This window comes from Schistocerca piceifrons, chromosome 2 (genome assembly GCF_021461385.2).
Source record: "Schistocerca piceifrons isolate TAMUIC-IGC-003096 chromosome 2, iqSchPice1.1, whole genome shotgun sequence".
Classification (NCBI taxonomy): Eukaryota; Metazoa; Arthropoda; class Insecta; order Orthoptera; family Acrididae; genus Schistocerca; species Schistocerca piceifrons.
In genome coordinates, this window is record NC_060139.1 from 782,212,197 (window position 1) to 782,230,778 (window position 18,582).

Here is an 18,582-nt window from a genome sequence, read left to right on the forward strand (position 1 = left end):
CATTTTGGGCTAGCACTTGGATGGGTGACCATCCGGTCTGCCGAGCGCTGTTGGCAAGTGGGATGCACTCAGCCCTTGTGTGGCAAACTGAGGAGCTACTTCATAAGAAGTAGCGGCTCCGGTCTCGTAAACTGACATACGGCCGAGAGAGCGGTGTGCTGACCACATGTCCCTCCATATCCGCATCCAGTGACGCCTGTGGGCTGAGGATGACAAGGCGGCCGGTCGGTACCGTTGGGCCTTCCAAGGCCTGCTAAGAGGGACTCTACTTTAGAGACAAACCTTTGTAAAAATAGCAAGGAATTCCTGTTTTGGATGTCTGTGTTGAGCCAAGAATGCCTAACTAAACGCTGCCGGAATACACTAAAATATGTTCGTCCGTTATCGATTATCCTAATCTTCTCAAAATAGTAGCCATCTTAGAAAATCTATCTCATTCAATGCAAAATGGTAACGTTCCTTTTGCAATAATAATAATATCTTTCATCAGATCAATAAAGTAATTCCCAAGAGCACCATGTTCCGCACCCTTCCTATACAAGCTCACTGCCGCGACATCCGGTCACAACTCCCTGTCTCCTCTCCTCGCAATCAATATGTAACACCCGCGCATCTCCGCAGAGCAAAGATGACCTAACTAGTTTCCGTGCAGCGCAACGTCTCTGACGAGGGTGCCCGTGCATAACTAAACTATACAAATTTGACATGTGCGTCCTAAGACAACCAAAAACAAGAAAATTACTTAAAAATTACATAACACGCCTTTCAGTATATTCTGGCTCGTGTCGCAGTCCCCGACAGCTCGTTCTCCTCATGGGCTAGACATCAAGGGGTAAGTGAATGAGAATGATCTGTCAGCGTCAAGGGAGAATCTAGGTTCTAATTCCAGACCTGTATACGTGCGTAAGATTATAAGAAAATTTGGTGTCACGTTCTGTGTGACGCTATGTGAACGCAGTGTTTGGCTGTCCCTCATGCAGGTGCTACGTAAGCGCGGCTGCCCTAGGTGAACTCATCTACGCCATAGGCGGCTACGACGGTGAGGAACGTCTGAGGACCGTCGAGTGCTTCGACCATTACACCAACCAGTGGTCGCTGGTCTGCCCCATGAACGCGCCGCGTTCCGACGCCACCGCTGTGGCTTTAGACGGTAAGTCCGCTCCGAGTGCAGTAAGTGTCCATGCCTATACTCTGTCCTCCTCATTTCTTATCACATCACAGGATTCTCGTTCTCGCGGGTCGTAAACCAAGCTCTGTAGAGTACATTAGCTTATGATTATAATGATACTTTTATGCGACAATCGAGCGTCCCGCATATCGCCTTGTTGATTCATCTAAATTACAATTCCATCGCCCTACACAGCACTCTGGGATCCGCACCAGTCGAGGTCAAGGCATCAATTTCTGTTGCTTAGGACTGAAACGTAAAAGTAATGGCCATTTATCATAAAAAAATTATTAATGTACGTATAACCGTGGAATTAGTGCAATCATAGCATGAACTGTCCTCTGCATCAGCGTGGTTCCACTGTAGTTCACACTTACGTGCCTGGCAGAGGGTTCATCGAAACACTTTCACACATTTTCCCTACCGTTCCACTCTCTAACAGCGCACAGGAAAAACACTGAAATATTTTCGATCGAGCTCTGATTTCTCGTATTTTATTACAATGTTTATTTCTTCCTTTGTAGGTGGGAGCCAACAAATTATTTTCGCATTCGGAAGAGACAGCCGCTGATTGCAGTTTCATTAAAAGATCTCGCTGCAACGAATAACGCCTTTGTTTCAATGATTGCCACCTCAAATCGCCTATCATATCCGTGACACTCTCTCCCCTGTTTTGTGATAATACAAAACGAGCTATCTTTCTTTCAACTTTTTCCATGTCCTCCGTTAGTCCAGTCTGATAAGAAATCCCATACTGCACAGCAGTACTCGAGCAGAGGACGGACAAATGTAGTGCAGGCAGTCTCTTTAGTAGATTAGCTGCATCTTCTAACTCTTCTGCCAATGAAACGCAATCTTTGGTTCGCATTGGCTGGCTCTGAGCACTATGGGACTCAACTGCTGTGGTCATAAGTCCCCTAGAACTTAGAACTACTTAAACCTAACTAACCAAAGGACATCACACACATCCATGCCCGAGGCAGGATTCGAACCTGCGACCGTAGCGGTCGTGCGGCTCCAGACTGTAGCACCTTTAACCGCTTGGTTCGCATTCTCCGCAACATCACCAATGTGATCGTTCCAATTTAGGTTGTTCGTCGTCGTTATCCCTTGTTATTTTGTGGAATAGATTGTCTTCAGTTTTGTGTGATTTATCGTGTAACCGTATTTTAACGGATTCCCTCAGGATGCATGTGCATGACTACTAACTTTTCATTAGGGGCAATTGCAACGTTTTGCGCGGTACAGATATTTTCTCTAAATCATTTTGCAACTGTGGAATTACAATTTCCTTGAGATCTATGAGTCTAAACTTCATCTTTGATAATGTTATACTGAAGAAACGAATTAAAATTTGTGCCACCACTAGGAGTTTATCCTCGGTCGCCTGCTAAAGAGGCAGATGTGCTAACTATCACACCACCTTAGCAGTATGGCTACCACATCTGCACAGCTACCATACTCCAACGTCGTCCCTAACCTACAAAACTGGGGTGCTATCCAGTGCCGGAGAGCCTCGTCAATAGTGACGATTTAAGAAGGAAAAATGAACTGAAGGTTTTAATTGAAGTTTGTGTTACGGAGGGCATTGGAGTAGGGTAGTCCGTGCAGTTCTGATAGGCATACCGCTACAGTAGTGTAATGGGTAACACATCTGCAAAGAAAACACGAGACCTTGGTACAACTCCTAGTTGTCACACGAATTTTAATTCATTTCTTCAGCTTTTATCATTACTGAAGATAAAACTTTGCAATTAGTTTCGAACTTCTCATGCCTTTACTGGACGGTAAATGGCAGCATCATTTGCAAACTACCTCAGATGGCTGTACCCCCTACAACTGTCCAACACAGTGAAACGTTCACTTAGAAAAATTTAAAAATGACAGTGCTGATAAACCTCTTACGTTATTTGATTTTCAAACAGCTGAGAAAAACTGAACGCATTCAGACATTTCTCTCTTTACTTATTCAGATCATCACTAAACTGACACACAATATTTTTTTAGCGCAACGCAATCTGACTTTCGATAATCTCTACAAAAGAAGGCCCTGACTAACAATAAGCTATACCTTTCATGAATCACTTACCTCACAAAAATCTTCGTTACTCGAACTACTGCAATGTAGTGAGCGCCAATACTGCCAGCTAAATAAAAGATTCTAACTACTGATGGCACTAACTACTGATAGGCATAGTTAGCAAATGAAAGATTTTGGTAGAGAACAAACAATGTATTTGCCTTAATAATGTTCAAAAGTCATCACATATATATATCTATCAATTCATGACATCCATCTTTACAAATTTCCTTTTCTGGCGGACACACGTCCAGATCGTGCTCACATAGTAATCTCTCAAAACTCTGGCATCTCTCTTTCCACATCCACCACTGCTGGCGGCTCACGTCCAACTGCACGACACTACGCGCTGTTCACATCCAACTGCCCAATTAAATTAGTTATAATTAAATTATTATAATTAAATTAATTATAATTTAATTGGGCAGTTGGATGTGAACAGCGCGTAGCGTTGTCCAGTTGGAGGTGATTCGCCAGCAGTGGTGGATGTGGAAAGAGTGATGCCAGAGTTTTGAGAGTACATCCAACTGCCCAAAACTACAATAGCAAATATTCCAACAATGCAAACCAGCCACAGACTGCACACAGCAGAGTCAGTGATTTTCATACAGAGCGCTACGTGGCGTTACCAACATAGAAACCTAAACAGCCTACTTACAATAGTAACCATGCATTTGTGCACATATGCGCCGCCGTTGAACCCATACTTCAAAACCAGTTTGGAAAAATTCAGGGCTTTTGCTTCTCGACGTTTTTTAACCTCAATCGTGAAGAAAGTGTATGGGTACGCTGCAATGGACAGCAGTAATGTGCAGTGTTGAGTGAAGAAGTTTGGTATTATAGACTTGGGAATGCAGACGCAAACTACCCCGTGAAAACTTACATATAATGTTTCAAGAATCAGCTTTAAGCGACGAATCTAGGAATGTACTACACTCCTGTACGTATCGCTCCCATAGGAATCCTGGAGACAAGATTAGACTTATTACAGCTTACTAAGAGATTTTTGAAGTCATTCGTCACGCGCTCCATACGAGAATGGAACAGGAAGTTGGCCTTATCATTTGTACAATAGCGAATACCCTCTGCCATCGATTTCGCAGTGGTTTGCAAATTTTGTAAGTATATGCGACTCCAGACGTAGAGCATGACTAACGGAATGTTGATGGCGCAGGGCGACTGTACGTGGCGGGTGGTTTCGACGGGCAGAACTACCTGCAGTCTGTGGAGGTGTACAGCCCCGTGGCCGACCAATGGACCCTCATACGACCCATGCGCTTCCCTCGCAGCGGCGTCGCCGGCGTCGCCTACTACGGCTGTCTCTACGTCGTAGGTGGGTGAGCACGTGGCGTAACACTCTGTTTTCGCCCGTCGTATTTTGTTACTGCTGTAGTAGACGCTCAGTGCTGTTGTTGTACTCGGCACTCGGACGACTTGTTTGATGCATCTCTCCAAGCCTGCCTACCTCTGCAAGTCTCTTCACCTCTGCATAACTACTGCGACCTACATCAACTTCAGCCTGCTCACTTTTTCTCCGATTCGATTCATTACCTCTTGAGTACTGGAATTGTTTAACTTTGACTACAATCTCTATCGAATTAGTATCAATGAAACGAAATGGATGGATCAGTGAGGACTGATTCAGTGAGACTGCAGTGAGATGAAATAATTTCAGTAGAAACCGCGGCAGAAATGCTCAACCTGTAACGTATTAAATACGGGATGTTCAAAAAGTCTCTCCGCAGTGTCGTATGAAACGCCGCGAGTGCCGTAGTGAATATGCCGAAATGAAACTCAGTGAAATACAAGTAATTAATTTATTGAATATTCATTTTTACTTACAAATTTTCACATTAAATGTTGAAAGTGTCCCCTCTGTTGTTGAAAACACGATTCAGTTCGTCTAATCATGTTTCCAAACACAGGCTGCAACATTTCTTCCGTGACAGAAGCAGTGAAAGTGAACATTGCAGTTTTCAATATATCGATGGATTTTGGACGGGTTTTATAGACAATTGCTTTCACTGCATCCCAGAAGAAAAAGTCTGGTGGTGTTAGGTCAGGCGATCGTGGAGGCCAAAGTTCCTGTGAAATTATGCGATCTTCAAAAACATCAGCAAGCAGTGACATTGAAACGCGAGCTGTATGCGCGGTTGCATTATCTTGTTGAAAATAACTGTTCAGTATTTCACTTAGCCCAAGTTCTCCTATGAATGGGTACAGAATGTCACTGCAGTATCGTCGTGCATTTACTGTTTGGTTGAAAAATATGGGACCCATACTCCAACGTCTAGAAATTGCAATCCAAACTCCTATTTTCACAGAATTAAGTGGTTCCTCATGAATACACAATGGATTTGCAGACTCTACTTACTAGAATTTTGCAAGTTCACGTAGCCGGATAAGTGAAACCACCCATCAGTGAAAAACGTTTCATTAAGAACGTCCCTTCCATTTTGTTGAACGAAATTCTTGAACCATTGACAAAATGCAATATTTTGCCATGATCGGTATTTTTCAGTTCTTTCACGACTGTCACTTTGTATGGGAAAAGTTCTAAGTTTTTCCTTACATCTGTGTGGGCCGTTCCGACACTAACATCGATTTCCTGCGCGAGTTTTCTTACTGACCTGTTCGGACTCATGGACATTTTATCGGAAATATCAAGTAGTTTATCCTCAGACAAAACGCTAGGACGACCACTTCTCGGTGCATCTGTCACTGAACCCGTACATCGAAATTTGTTAATAAAATCTCGCACAGTATCGTGATGTGGGAGTGTTGTCTCCAGGAAAACTGAATTAAATGTTTGACGCACTGAAACTGTGTATTTACCGCCAGATTTGAACACTTGTTCGACTAAAAACACACGTTCTTCAATGGTTAGCATTTTAACAGTGACAAAAACGAAACAAACGAACAAAGGAACTAAACTTACACGTCAACACGTAACGACACACACCAACGATTCTACTGACGCTGGCTGAGATAAACGGAACAGTGGAATGTTGGGAGAGGCCACTTGAAAGGAAGTAACCCAGGTAGGGGAACAATCATACGGCACTGCGGAGGGACTTTTTGAACGCCCCGTATATGCTAGCTTTACACTATCTGACGGAAAGTATCTGGTGAACTGTTTGGTGGACATTAATATGAGCTGCATCCGATTGCAACCCACTCTTCTTCAAGAACCGAAATAAGGAAAGGTATTGGTGTTAGACACTGGAGTCTGGAGCGAAGTCTAACTCGTCTCAGAGGCGTTCAACAGCGTTCAGATTGTCATTCTGGGCAGTCCAGCGCAACTGAGGAATTTTATTGTTCACAAACCATTGACTCACAATTGCCACATAATGGCTGTATTCTCATGCTGATGCAAACAGTCATCATCTCCGAATTTTTCCGCTACTGCACGCAGTACACAATGCCGTAAGCGTGTTAATATCCTTTCAAATTTGGCGTTTTTTTAAAGAGAAATAACGGGATCCAATCCTAACCACGAAAAACACCCCCATACCGTAACACCATCTCTTCTGTACTTAACTTCTGGCACTACACGTGATGCCAGGTAACCTTCTTCAGTCATTCGTCGAACCCGGACCTTGTAGTCGGTTTGCCACCGTGTATAGAGTGATTTATCACTCCAAATTACTCGTTCCGTGTCAGCCACTGTCCAGCGGAGTCGTTCGTTACGTCATCTCAAGCATCGCTTCGCATCGATTACAGAAATAAGTGGTTTGTGACGAGCTGCTCGACCGTTTCAGGAATGGACACATTTCACGTGCCGCAGAATTGCTCCATACTCGTCGTAAGTTATCTGGAGCCCTGAAGAAAGACATTCGCGGCCGTCTGTTTGTTTCATGGACAGAGCTGCACCGCCTGGGTGTAGCCGTAGGTAGCAGAAGACATTTTTACATGAAGGCATTGACCCTCTTGTCTGATGGTGGGATAAACTTACTTTTGAAATAACAAACAGTATACTTACTTTTTTCCATCTGTGTCGTTCTCATTTGACTGCCCCAATATACACTACGTTATAAAGCAATGAATTTTGCCATATGTGATCTTTTCTGTACAGCAGAAGGAAGTGAAACGTGCGTCATAGCTAAGGTCTTCCTCCAGGTGGAAACAACGGCTATTCGAGACTGCGGAGCGTCGAGAGATACGACCCTGCTACCGGCCAGTGGGCGCTAATCCCAGAGATGTACACGCCGCGCAGTAACCACGCCATCGCAGTCATCGACGACATGATATTCGCCGTCGGCGGCTACGACGGAACTTCAACCGTCTCCTACGTCGAGTGCTACAGTCCTTCCGCCAACGAGTGGTGAGTACACTGTGCGGACTTAAGCCGCAGTTGCCGAGCGAGTATTCTCAAGAAAATTAAGGAAGATTTGTTACTTGTTTAACGTGCACTGAAACCCCACGTTAGGTGGAGTAAAGACAAACACAACCAAAAATTAAAATGCTGAAAGGAGAAATCACCCTAAAACCATGAACACCGACTTTAGTCTTGATGACGGCCTCAGTACGGCGAAGAAAAATAGTACACAAGTTTCTTTAGGCATGCCGTATCCAGATGAAGCCAGGTATTGATGATTAGAACCCGCAGGTCTTGATGGCTACATTCCTTCCGCTGTTCCTAATACACTGAAGCGCCAAAGAAGCTGGTATAGGCATGCGTATTCAAATACAGAGACATGTAAACAGGCAGAATACGTCGCTGCGGTCGGCAACGTCTATATAAGACAAGATGTGTCTGGCACAGTTGTTAGATCGGTTACTGCTGCTACAGTGGCAGATTACCAAGATTTAAATGAGTTTGAATGTCGTGTTATAGTCGGCACACGAGCGATGGGACACAGCATCTCCGACGTAGCGATGAATTGGGGACTTTCCCGTGCCACCATTTCACGAGAGTAACATGATTATCAAGAATCCGGTAAAGAGACCGATGACCTTTTTTGTAGTCTGGTCCCTTCAAGCCCACAAACAAACCAACCAATCCGGTAAAACATCACATCTCCGACATCGCTGGCGCCGGAAAAAGATCCTGCAAGGACGGGACCAACGACGACTGAAGAAAATCGTTCAGCGTGACAGAAGTGCAACGCTTCCGCAAATTGCTGCACATTTCAATGCTGGGCCATCAACAAGTATCAGCGTGCGAACCATTCAACGAAACATCATCGATATGGGCTTTCGGAGCCATGATTAGTGCACGGCCCTGCATGTCAGCAGGGGACTGTTCAAGCTGGTGCAGGCTCTATAATCGTGTCCGACGTGTGCAGTTGCAGTGACATGGGACCCATGACACATATAGATACGACTCTGACAGGTGACACGTACGTAAGCATCCTGTCTGATCACCTTCATCCATTCATTCCATTGTGCGTTCCGAAGAACTTAGGGCAATACTAGCAGGACAATGCGACACACCACACGTCGAGAATTGCTTCAGAGTGGCTCCAGGAACACTCTTCTCAGTTTAAACACTTCCGCTGGCCACCAAACTCCCCAGACATGAACATTATTGAGCATATCTGGGATGCCTTGCAATGTGCTGTTTAGAAGAGATTTCCGCCCCCTCGTACTCTTACGGATTTATGGACAGCCCTGCAGGATTCATGGTGTCACTTCCCTCCAGCTGTACTTCAGACGCAAGTCGAGTCCATGCCACGTGGTGTTGCAGCACTTCTGGGTGCTCGCGGAGGCCCTACACGATATTAGGCAAGTGTGCCAGTTTCTCTGGCTGTTCAGTGTATGACAGGCGGTTAATAAGTAATGCGAAACGTTTCTTCCTGAAAGAGGGTTGGTTTTATTCAGGATTCCAGTACACAGTGTTATTCCCCACTCTTTTGGCTTCAAAGGTCTAGTTTTCAACATAACTTCCGTTCAGTGCAACGTTCTTACGCCATTTTACAGGAAATGCCTGTATGCTCGCATGATATCACTCTACTCGTCGACATCGGAGCCAACGCCTTGCTGCATCAATAAGCTCACCATCACCCACATACTGTTGCTTCCCGTGGAATGCACCCTTCATTGGGCCAACGTCTCCCTAGACATTCTGCAAGCGCCTGTGAATATATGCGATGCTCTGGTTTTCTGCCAAAAGAAACTCAATGACAGCTGTGTGCTTGGAACGCACCTCCGTTACAGACGCCACTTTGAAGGCTATGTATAGCGCCACCATCAATCGGAACTTCATGAAACTCTAGGGGCTGAAGTGGAAATATTCCACGATGTCCCACAACAAATTGTACATTTTTTCAACCGAAACTGGCCGAGAAACGGATTTGTCACATTACGTGTTGAACGCACTTTCAATGCAATTAAGATCAGTTGATGTAGCGCTACAGGTAAAAGGCGATCGGGCACCTGAGTGTTGATCAACACAGTAACATATGCGTCCACAGCAGACTTACAATGATTACGTAGGAGATAGGCCATTACTTGATCATCGAGAATCGTGTTCATGGAAAACTGCTGAATGAGCGGGCCCAAGTCAAGTTACGAAAAACACACCATAAACGTCACAGAACTACCTCCAGCGTGAATTAAATCCTCCACAAACTTTGGGTAAACGTCTTATTCAGCGATCGATGCAGTCGACCCTCGCTTGATTCGAAAAAGAGACAATAATCGTGACCCGTCGGACTACACTTCAAGCGTCGAGTCACCTGTTGTCCAGTTCCTGTATTGTTAGTTTCATTGAAGATTTGCGGCTTTGAGCGATGTGACCATGTAGGCAGCGACCTTTAGAAAGTTACCCGACTCCAACTTGCTCAGAAACTAGTGGACGGAACCTGACAGCAGAAATTTGAAACCGACAGTAATTGACAAGGCTGACACTCACCTCCAGGCCTTATTGGTTACTACATTTTTACGATCACTTGTTTTACTTAGTTTTACGTGGATCCGAGCGGTTCACTAAATTCCTTGTAGTGACATTGGCAGTCTGAAACACCAACAAATCGGGGAATGTCATTCACAAAGCGGTCACGGCACGTCGAACACGATAGTTGTTCTCTGCTATTCTGTCGCGTTTCCACGTCGACTTAAATTGCATAGCAGACTGACACATACACACCACTTGACTGCCATGATTTGCACCAGCGCTGGATAGCTGTTGTATACCAAAAGGCGCGAAAGGGTCATTGTAACAACCCGTAGGTGCTTCTTGTGGCGCAGCTGGGTAGACAGAGTGAGGGCTCAATAGACGGTATTTCTTCTCCTTCTTCTTCTTTTTGTTATTCGGCTGAGCCACTATGAACTACGGCTATTTCAACAGCTTCTCTTCTCTTTTCTTCCACTTTTTTCTCATCGTTCTTCGATGTTTCTCTTCTTTCTTCTATCCAAGTGCCTCCAGTCTTGTTATTGGGTTTTCCATGGAAACCTTGAGAGTCTCACAATTTCTTTCTGAGTGGCACTTGTTCCTAAAATCTTGTGGTGCAATTCGGAGTTAGCCAAATTCCTTCCAACTTATTTGTAGTATGTGTTGTCCACTGTTAATTTATCTAAGTAAGGGAATAGTCTTTTTGTCAGTTTGTTGTCATTCAACCTTTGGATGAGGCCATAGAAAACTATTATTCTTTTCCTAATTACGTCTGTAATTTTTTAAATATATGGATAAAGTTCACTATTGTGACATATTCTGTGTTGTAATTGCTCTTTAACTGGCCCCAAAATTTGATTTTTATTGTTTCCAGTTCCTGCACCGTTGCCTTTTTGTTTAGAGTCAAACATTCCGCTGCATAAAGTACTTCTGGGCGAAGTATTACAGAACAGTGTCTCAATTTAGCATAGAAGGATGTTGATTTATTAGTATACAGGGTTTTCAGAAACAGTCCGAAAACTTTGTGAGGGTGTTGTGCTGAGAAATAATTGTTAAGAAGAAATTTCGATATGTTGCTCCCCTTCTGAGTTAATTAGCATTGAAGTTACGCAATCAGGCCGCTTCGCGCGCAATTTGAAGCGGCCTGCCAGATACATTTAGTGTCAGTTGTTCTCATACCATAGACGACAGCGCACGAGACTGCTCAGCCTTTGGTTGGGGTTCGGGCCTTACTACCGTCCCATGTCCAGTTTTTGTGTCGCTTTCTTGTTCGGTTTTAGGAACTCAATCGAAGAACACGTTTGCCAACACCGTCTCTGGCAGGCCGCCGGGACTGTTTCTGACCACCTTGTATACCTCTTCTGTGAGGTACCATGCTATTTCCGTCTTATTAATTCTCACGTTAATGGCTTATTTCTCCTAAATGACATATTCGATCACTTCTCCTACACTTATTGTTTCCAAAGTTACTTTAATGATGGAATATAGAGTCTCCACTAGTTACCGAATTTCACTTCTCTCTTATTGAGTGTGTATTATGAGGTATTAAATGGCGCTGATGCGTTGATGCAAATGTCAAACTGATCAGAAATAAATAAATCACCAAGCGCCGATAGGAAGGCTTCTCTACCTTAGTTACTATTCTGGTGATTACCTTTCTTTAGTGCTTTCTGTATTTGATAAGCTGTTTGTCAGAGAGCTGTGTTGTGAGAGTGAGCTGCTCGCGCAGGTACGGCGCGGCCAACCTGAACGTCCGCCGGTCTGCGCTGGCGGCGTGTGTGGTCTCCGCCCCCGAGCTGCCGCCCCCGCGGGACAGCTGGTGGCAGCTCTCCATGGCCAGCTGCGGCCCCTGCTTTCGGCGCGAGGTGAGACCGTGGCTCCAAAACCGCAAGGGGCTGCGATAAAATGATAAACATTCATAGTTACTTAGCTTAAAAAATGAAGCAATGGAGGCTAAAAATTAATTCAGAGACATCGCCATGAGCGTGCAAACTTGCACCTGAGGTTGACATGTGATGCGACAGCTACTGAAAGATGACGCACAGTTAATGAGGATACATACGTATAAACATACTTTTCCCTGAATTTTGCGAGTCGATGCCTAGTTTCATAAATAAGTTACTAATTATCGCCAAGATGGCAATTTCAGTTGGAACCAAGCCTTTGTATGAACTTGAACGCCTTAATGCTCAGGGATACATTTGCAAGATGAAGTTGGCCGTTAGATGATGTCAGTGTCTGTCACTTTCCAGTGTTGTACTTCTAGACCTTCTGCAAAAGACACAGTTAAGTTGGCTACAGCAAATACCAGTTTAGTCTTCTGGATTTTGTTGTTTGCAGTAGATGTTTTAATTAGCAATGAAGGCGAGCAATGGATCTCATGTTTTGGACTACCTTGTACACTTCAAAAAGCCCTTCCACGATAAGTAGTCAGACTCAATGACATATGGGCCTACATTTTAGGGCCCATTTTATGGCAGTATGCGTGAGTGCTGAAGTCTTCGAACTTTATGGCAGGTTACCTGTTTTGGCAAGGAAACAATGTAAGTATCCAGTTGCTCGCTATTTGTGAAACTCGATTAATATACACTGAAGAGACAAAGAAACTGGCAGACCTGCGTAATATTATGTACGGCCCACACGAGCACGCAGAAGTGCCCCAACACGGCGTGGCATGGACTCGACTAATGTCTGAAGTAGTGCTGGAGTGAATTGACGCTATGAATCGTGCAGGGCTACCCATAAATCCGTAAGAGTTCGAGGGGATGGGGATATCTTCTGAACAGCACGTTGTCCGCCCCCGGTAGCTGAGTGGTCAGCGCGACAGAATGTCAGTCCTAAGGGCCCGGGTTCGATTCCCGGCTGGGTCGGAAATTTTCTCCGCTCAGGGACTGGGTGTTGTGTTGTCCTAATCGTCCGCAGCTCGTGGTCGTGCGGTAGCGTTCTCGCTTCCCACGCCCGGGTTCGATTCCCGGCGGGGTCAGGGATTTTCTCTGCCTCGTGATGACTGGGTGTTGTGTGATGTCCTTAGGTTAGTTAGGTTTAAGTAGTTCTAAGTTCTAGGGGACTGATGACCATAGATGTTAAGTCCCATAGTGCTCAGAGCCATTTTGTGGTCCTAATCATCATCGTTTCATCCCCATCGACGCGCAAGTCGCCGAAGTGGCGTCAAATCGAAAGACTTGCACCCGGCGAAGGGTCTACCCGACGGGAGGACCTCGACGCATGACATTGATTGATTGAACAGCACGTTGGAAGGCATCCCATATACGCTCAATAATGTTCATGTTTGCAGAGTTTGCTGACCAGAGGAAATGTTTAAACTAAAAAGAGTGTTCCTGGAGCCACCCTGTAGCAATTCTGGACGTGTGGGGTTTCGCATTGTTCCTGCTGGAATTGCCCAAGTCCATCGGAATGCTCAATGGACATGAATGGATGCAGGTGATCAGACAGGATGCTTACGTACGTGTAACCTGCTAGAGTCGTAACTATACGTATCAGGGGTCCAATATCACTCCAACTGCACTCACCCCACACCATTATAGAGCCTCCACCAACTTGAAAAGTCCCCTGCTGACATGCAGTGTCCATGGATTTGTGAGGTTGTCTGCATACCCGAACACGTCCATCCGTTCGATACCTTTTGAAAGGAGACTCGTCCGACCAGGATACATGTTTCTAGTCATCAATAGTCCATTGTCGGTGCTGACGGGAGCAGGCAAGGCGTCAAGTTTTGTGTCGTGCAGTCATCAAGGATACACGAGTGAGCCTTCGGCTCCGAAAGCCCATCTCGATGCTGTTTCGTTGATTAGTTCGCATGCTGACACTTGTTGATGGCCCAGCATTGAAATCTGCAGCAATTTGCAGAAGGGTTGCACTTCTGTCACGCTGAACGATTCTCTTCAGTCGTCGTTGGTCCCGTTCTTGCAGGATATTTGCCGGCAGCAGCGATGTCGGAGATTTGATGTTTTGGCAGATTCCTGATATTCACGGTACACTTGTGAATAGTCGTATAGGAAAATCTCCACTTCATCGATACATTGGAGGTGCTGTGTCCAATCGCTCGTGCTCCTACTATAACACCACTTTCAAACTCACTTGACTCTTGATAACCTGCTTTGTAGCAGCAGTAACCGATGTAACAACTGCGTCAGACACTTGTTGTCTTGTATACACGTTGTACACCGCAGCGCCGTGTTCTGGCTGTTTACATATCTCTGTATTTGAATACGGGTGCCTGTTCCAGTTTCTCTGGCGCTTCAGTCTATGTTATTTTGATAGATCGTCCAGTGTATGTTATTATGATATATCGGATGACACAGAACGACGAACTTACCAGTGATGCTGTTCAAGTAACGTGAAATGATCTGGTCCCGTATGTTTAACAGAACCTCCCTCATACCTGCTTTCATTTTCTTGTATACACTATGTGATTAAAAGCATCCAGAAACCTATCAGTGGACTTTAACATGGGGATCGTTGTGACCAGACGAAATTACAATCGTCCAGCCACAACTGAGTTCTTTGACTGCTCGATAAGATGGCACATTAAACCTGAACACATGCAATATTAGTTCACCTTATTACGTAAATGAATGACACATTTATTTAACTTCGAGACAGTTGATGCATAGATTAACAAACGGTTCTCTTGCATTAGAACTTTCACATTTAAAGGAATAAGTCCATCAAAAACTTTAACTACCATGTTGGTGACGTTGACCCCTTCAGATGAGGTCACGAACTGGGGGAGAGCTCTAGCTAGCTCATCACTATAGTGAACTCAGCGTGAGGGCACTGCTATGCTGAGAAGGGAGATGTGGTCTTCAGGAGCTCCTCCCATACATCGTTGCAGACTGCAGTGATCCCTCGACGATGTCTGTGGTATCGATTCGCGTTGCCACACCGATTCGCGCTGGTGTGCAACGCGATCTCTGTACGATATCACAGGGCATGTCCACCCTTTGCCTTTAAGAGAATTGAAGTCTGCCAGGAACATTTTCAGTAAGGTGTCCAAATGTCTGTGGGGAAATGGCAGCCGAAACCCAGCAGGTGGTGATGTCAGTCGCTGGGATCTGAAGCGAAGTAGACTTTCTAACTCACCCCAAGGTTGTTGCATTGTGTTTAGGTCGGAACTCTCACCAAGCCAGTCCATTTAAGGGACGTTATTGTCCACGAACCATTCCCTCACAGATACCGCTTTATGATAGAATGTATTGTCACGCTGATACGGAAATCATCCGAACTATTCCTATACTTTTTTCAGTATACAGTGCTGTAGAATGTGTTCACATCCTTCCACATTCTTAAGCGCAAAAAGGGTCCACACCCTAACCACAGAGAACACCCCCACATCGCTATCTACCTCTTCCGTACCTTACTGTTGGCACGTAACGTTCTCCAGCCACTGGCAAGCTGAAACAACTCCCATCTGATTGCTGCAGAGTACAGCGTGATTCATCATATCAAATACTCGTTTCCCATCATCCAATGTCCAGTGACGGCACTCCTAACACGACGTAAAGCGTTGCTTAGCAGTGAATACAGAAATATGTGTCTTATGAGAGATGTTCCACTACTTTTTAACTACTATGCACATTCATTGTACTAGCTGGACTGCTGGACCACTTTTGAACTCTCGAGTGATTCCTTCCGCGGATTGCATCCATTTTTTCCATCAACCGCTCTCTGCAATGCTGACGGCCCCTGTGTGTCAGTACATGAAGTATGTATGGTCTCGGTTTATCTATGGTTGTTCCATTTCGTTTCCACTTCACAGTCACATATGTTCAGACGGGTTTTGCAATATGAGATGGAGCACTGTCGTGCTGCGAAATCACCTTTCCAGGTCTATCACCGTATTGTGGCCGTTTGTCCTTCAGTGCTCGGCTCAGACGCATCAATTTTTTTCAGTATCGATCTCCTGTGATCGTTACCGTCGATTTCAGTAACTTCTCTGTTCCACCGCCAAGCCGGTCTTCGTCGAAAGCACCGTTCTTGAAGCACTGAAAACATCCGCTGCACGTTCTTTCACTAACAGGTGCCTCACCATAGGTGTTATCCAGCATTTTACGAGCCTCAGCAGCAAATTTCTTCACGTTAAAGAAGAAACTGAAAACTTCCGGCAAATGACAAGAATAGCGCTCGTACATTGACATATTCAATCGAGAATTACTTTATGAAGCAATCAAAAACCGAAAAATATTTTGATGGCCTTATGTTTGCAATACCTCATCTTATTGTGCGAAACTTAACAACCTACCACCCGCACTATCACTTGCCGCTACTGCCATATATAGCAAAGCGGCGGAAGCAAACAGTTGTAGACCTATTAGATAAAGATAACTTTTGATGGTGACTAAGCCCCTTTCAAGCACGCTGGTTCCCTCACATCAGTGTGGTTATAATCCTAGAATTTGTGTAAGCGTATTCGAGTAAACGCATATATCAACCTGTGTTCGAAAAATGTAACATTTACACGATGGCTTGAACGTTGATCAGCGGTATATTGACAAATATAAACACTATATTATATTGCTTTCGCTTCCTCTGCCTTCCCCACTCCTTCTCGCGTCCGCCCTGCCCCCCCCCCCTCCCTTTTATGTGTCCTCTCCCTCCATTGGCTCGCCTCCTCTGTTGCCTTTTCCTCGCCTCCCCCCTTTTCCCCCCTTCACCTGTCCGGGTCCTCCTCCACCCCCCCCCCCCCCCCCCATCTGCCTTAGGCTGTGGTGTGTCGTCTTCATGTCTACTCTATAGTGCAGTGTTCAAGTGAGAGTTCAGTGTTGAGCGCCCCTTTTTTCAGTGCTAGGTGTGATTTTTTTATCTCTTGCGAACAGAAACCAGACTATTGCCGTGTTTTTTAATTGTCTGTCTACTACTGTGCCTGTCTGCTTACTGTGTGCCTTACTTATCATCACCATTATTATCAGCTGCTGCCAGCCCGCCGCCCGCCCCTCTGGGCGGGGGGGAATGGAAATTCAATAAAGGAGAAAAAAACTATATGAATGTGTGGTGTCCGTTATTTCGGACATGGCGCTAGGTGGGAATGTGGGTCAGTCTAGGGGCGTCCCGAGATACTTCATGCAATGGCTATAAACATCGTGTGTAGGTGGCTGAGTGGTTATGGCAAGTGCCTACTAAGGAGGAGATCCCGGGTTCGAATCTCAGACCGGCACATTTTCGGGCTGATTCCGCATAAAGTCCCGATGCAGCTGACTTCAGTAGTTCCTTTCCTTTCTCCTCCTTCCACCTACAATTTACGTAACATAAACATAATAGGCGACAAAGATATGTGGCTAAAGATATATTTTTCTGTTAATATAGGCTCGCCTAGGTATGCGAATTATATTGTTCGTTCGATTGCTCTTTCTTCAATTCTCTGCGCGCTGCCGTTTAGGTCCTGACTCCGATGGCTTGTTCTGCGCAGGACGAAGACCGGGCACTGATGCGGGACGTGGTCGGCGACTCACGGAACTGCCAGCACGCAGCCTAGACGAAGACCTCAAAGAAGAACTCAAAGAAGAGATCACCGTACTAAATACGTTCCAACAGTCCGGTTCCAGACACTGTTTTGTATTAAACGGATGTTTCCTTTTGTGTCGCTACTGGAAAGTGGAACGTCACGCACAAGAAGTAAAAAGAGAAATTTAGCTGATATAAAAATGTCAAAACTTTTTCAGAAACAAGTAAAATATAAATTCCTTCAAGTTAAATTAATTGTTTCTTTTTTTACTCTTTGTTCTACAACATCGTCATCATCTTATTCTCCTTTCTTCCTTTTTACCGTATATGTATTGCGTCGGCATTGTCATATTTGTTTTGACATTGTTAATGATAGTGCCATCCTGATGTCAAAAAAATGGTTCAAATGGCTCTGAGCACTATGGGACTCAACTGCTGAGGTCATTAGTCCCCTAGAACTTAGAACTAGTTAAACCTAACTAACCTAAGGACATCACAAACATCCATGCCCGAGGCAGGATTCGAACCTGCGACCGTAGCGGTCTTGCGGTTCCAGACTGCAGCGCCTTTAACCGCACGGCCACTTCGGCCGGCCATCCTGATGTCATCACTCTCTCCGGGTTGAACTTCGTGTACCCCCTCCGTCTGCGTGTAGAGTTGTATTGTCCTTACTGTTATTAGTATGAAGTTGTTAGCGGTGTGTCTGTAAAAAAACAAGACCTGCAAGCTGGTGGCCGAACTTCCCCGGTTGGGGCCTCCCGGCCATCAGCGTCACACGATCATTTCATTTTATTTCATCTCGAATAATTATGTTGTAAGTAGTGTATACGTTTGTATGTCCTATCCACACACTCATACAGCCATAATAAAAGTCTGCTTGATCTATATTAATACTTTACATTTTTAAGTCGTCAGTACTCCTATTAAATTATGTTTTGTATATTCCTTGAAAAAGATATTATTATGTATATTAAATATTACTATTTCAGTGAAACTGTCTGTATGCGTCGTAATATTACTACATTTCATGAAACAGTA

General features: G+C 44.9%; 1 protein-coding gene across 1 annotated transcript in view; it reads left to right on the plus strand.

Annotated features, from left to right (window-relative positions):
* LOC124775845 (kelch-like protein 10) overlaps positions 1-17,612 on the plus strand; it is an 88,267-nt gene extending 70,655 nt beyond the window's left edge. Inside the window, exons 6-9 of the mRNA XM_047250680.1 lie at positions 981-1,150; positions 4,423-4,581; positions 7,368-7,572; positions 17,510-17,612. Coding sequence (XP_047106636.1) covers positions 981-1,150; positions 4,423-4,581; positions 7,368-7,572; positions 17,510-17,528 — 553 coding nt within the window. The 3' untranslated portion in view covers positions 17,529-17,612. The remainder of the gene's footprint in view (positions 1-980; positions 1,151-4,422; positions 4,582-7,367; positions 7,573-17,509) is intronic.
* The last annotated feature ends 970 nt before the right edge of the window (positions 17,613-18,582 follow it).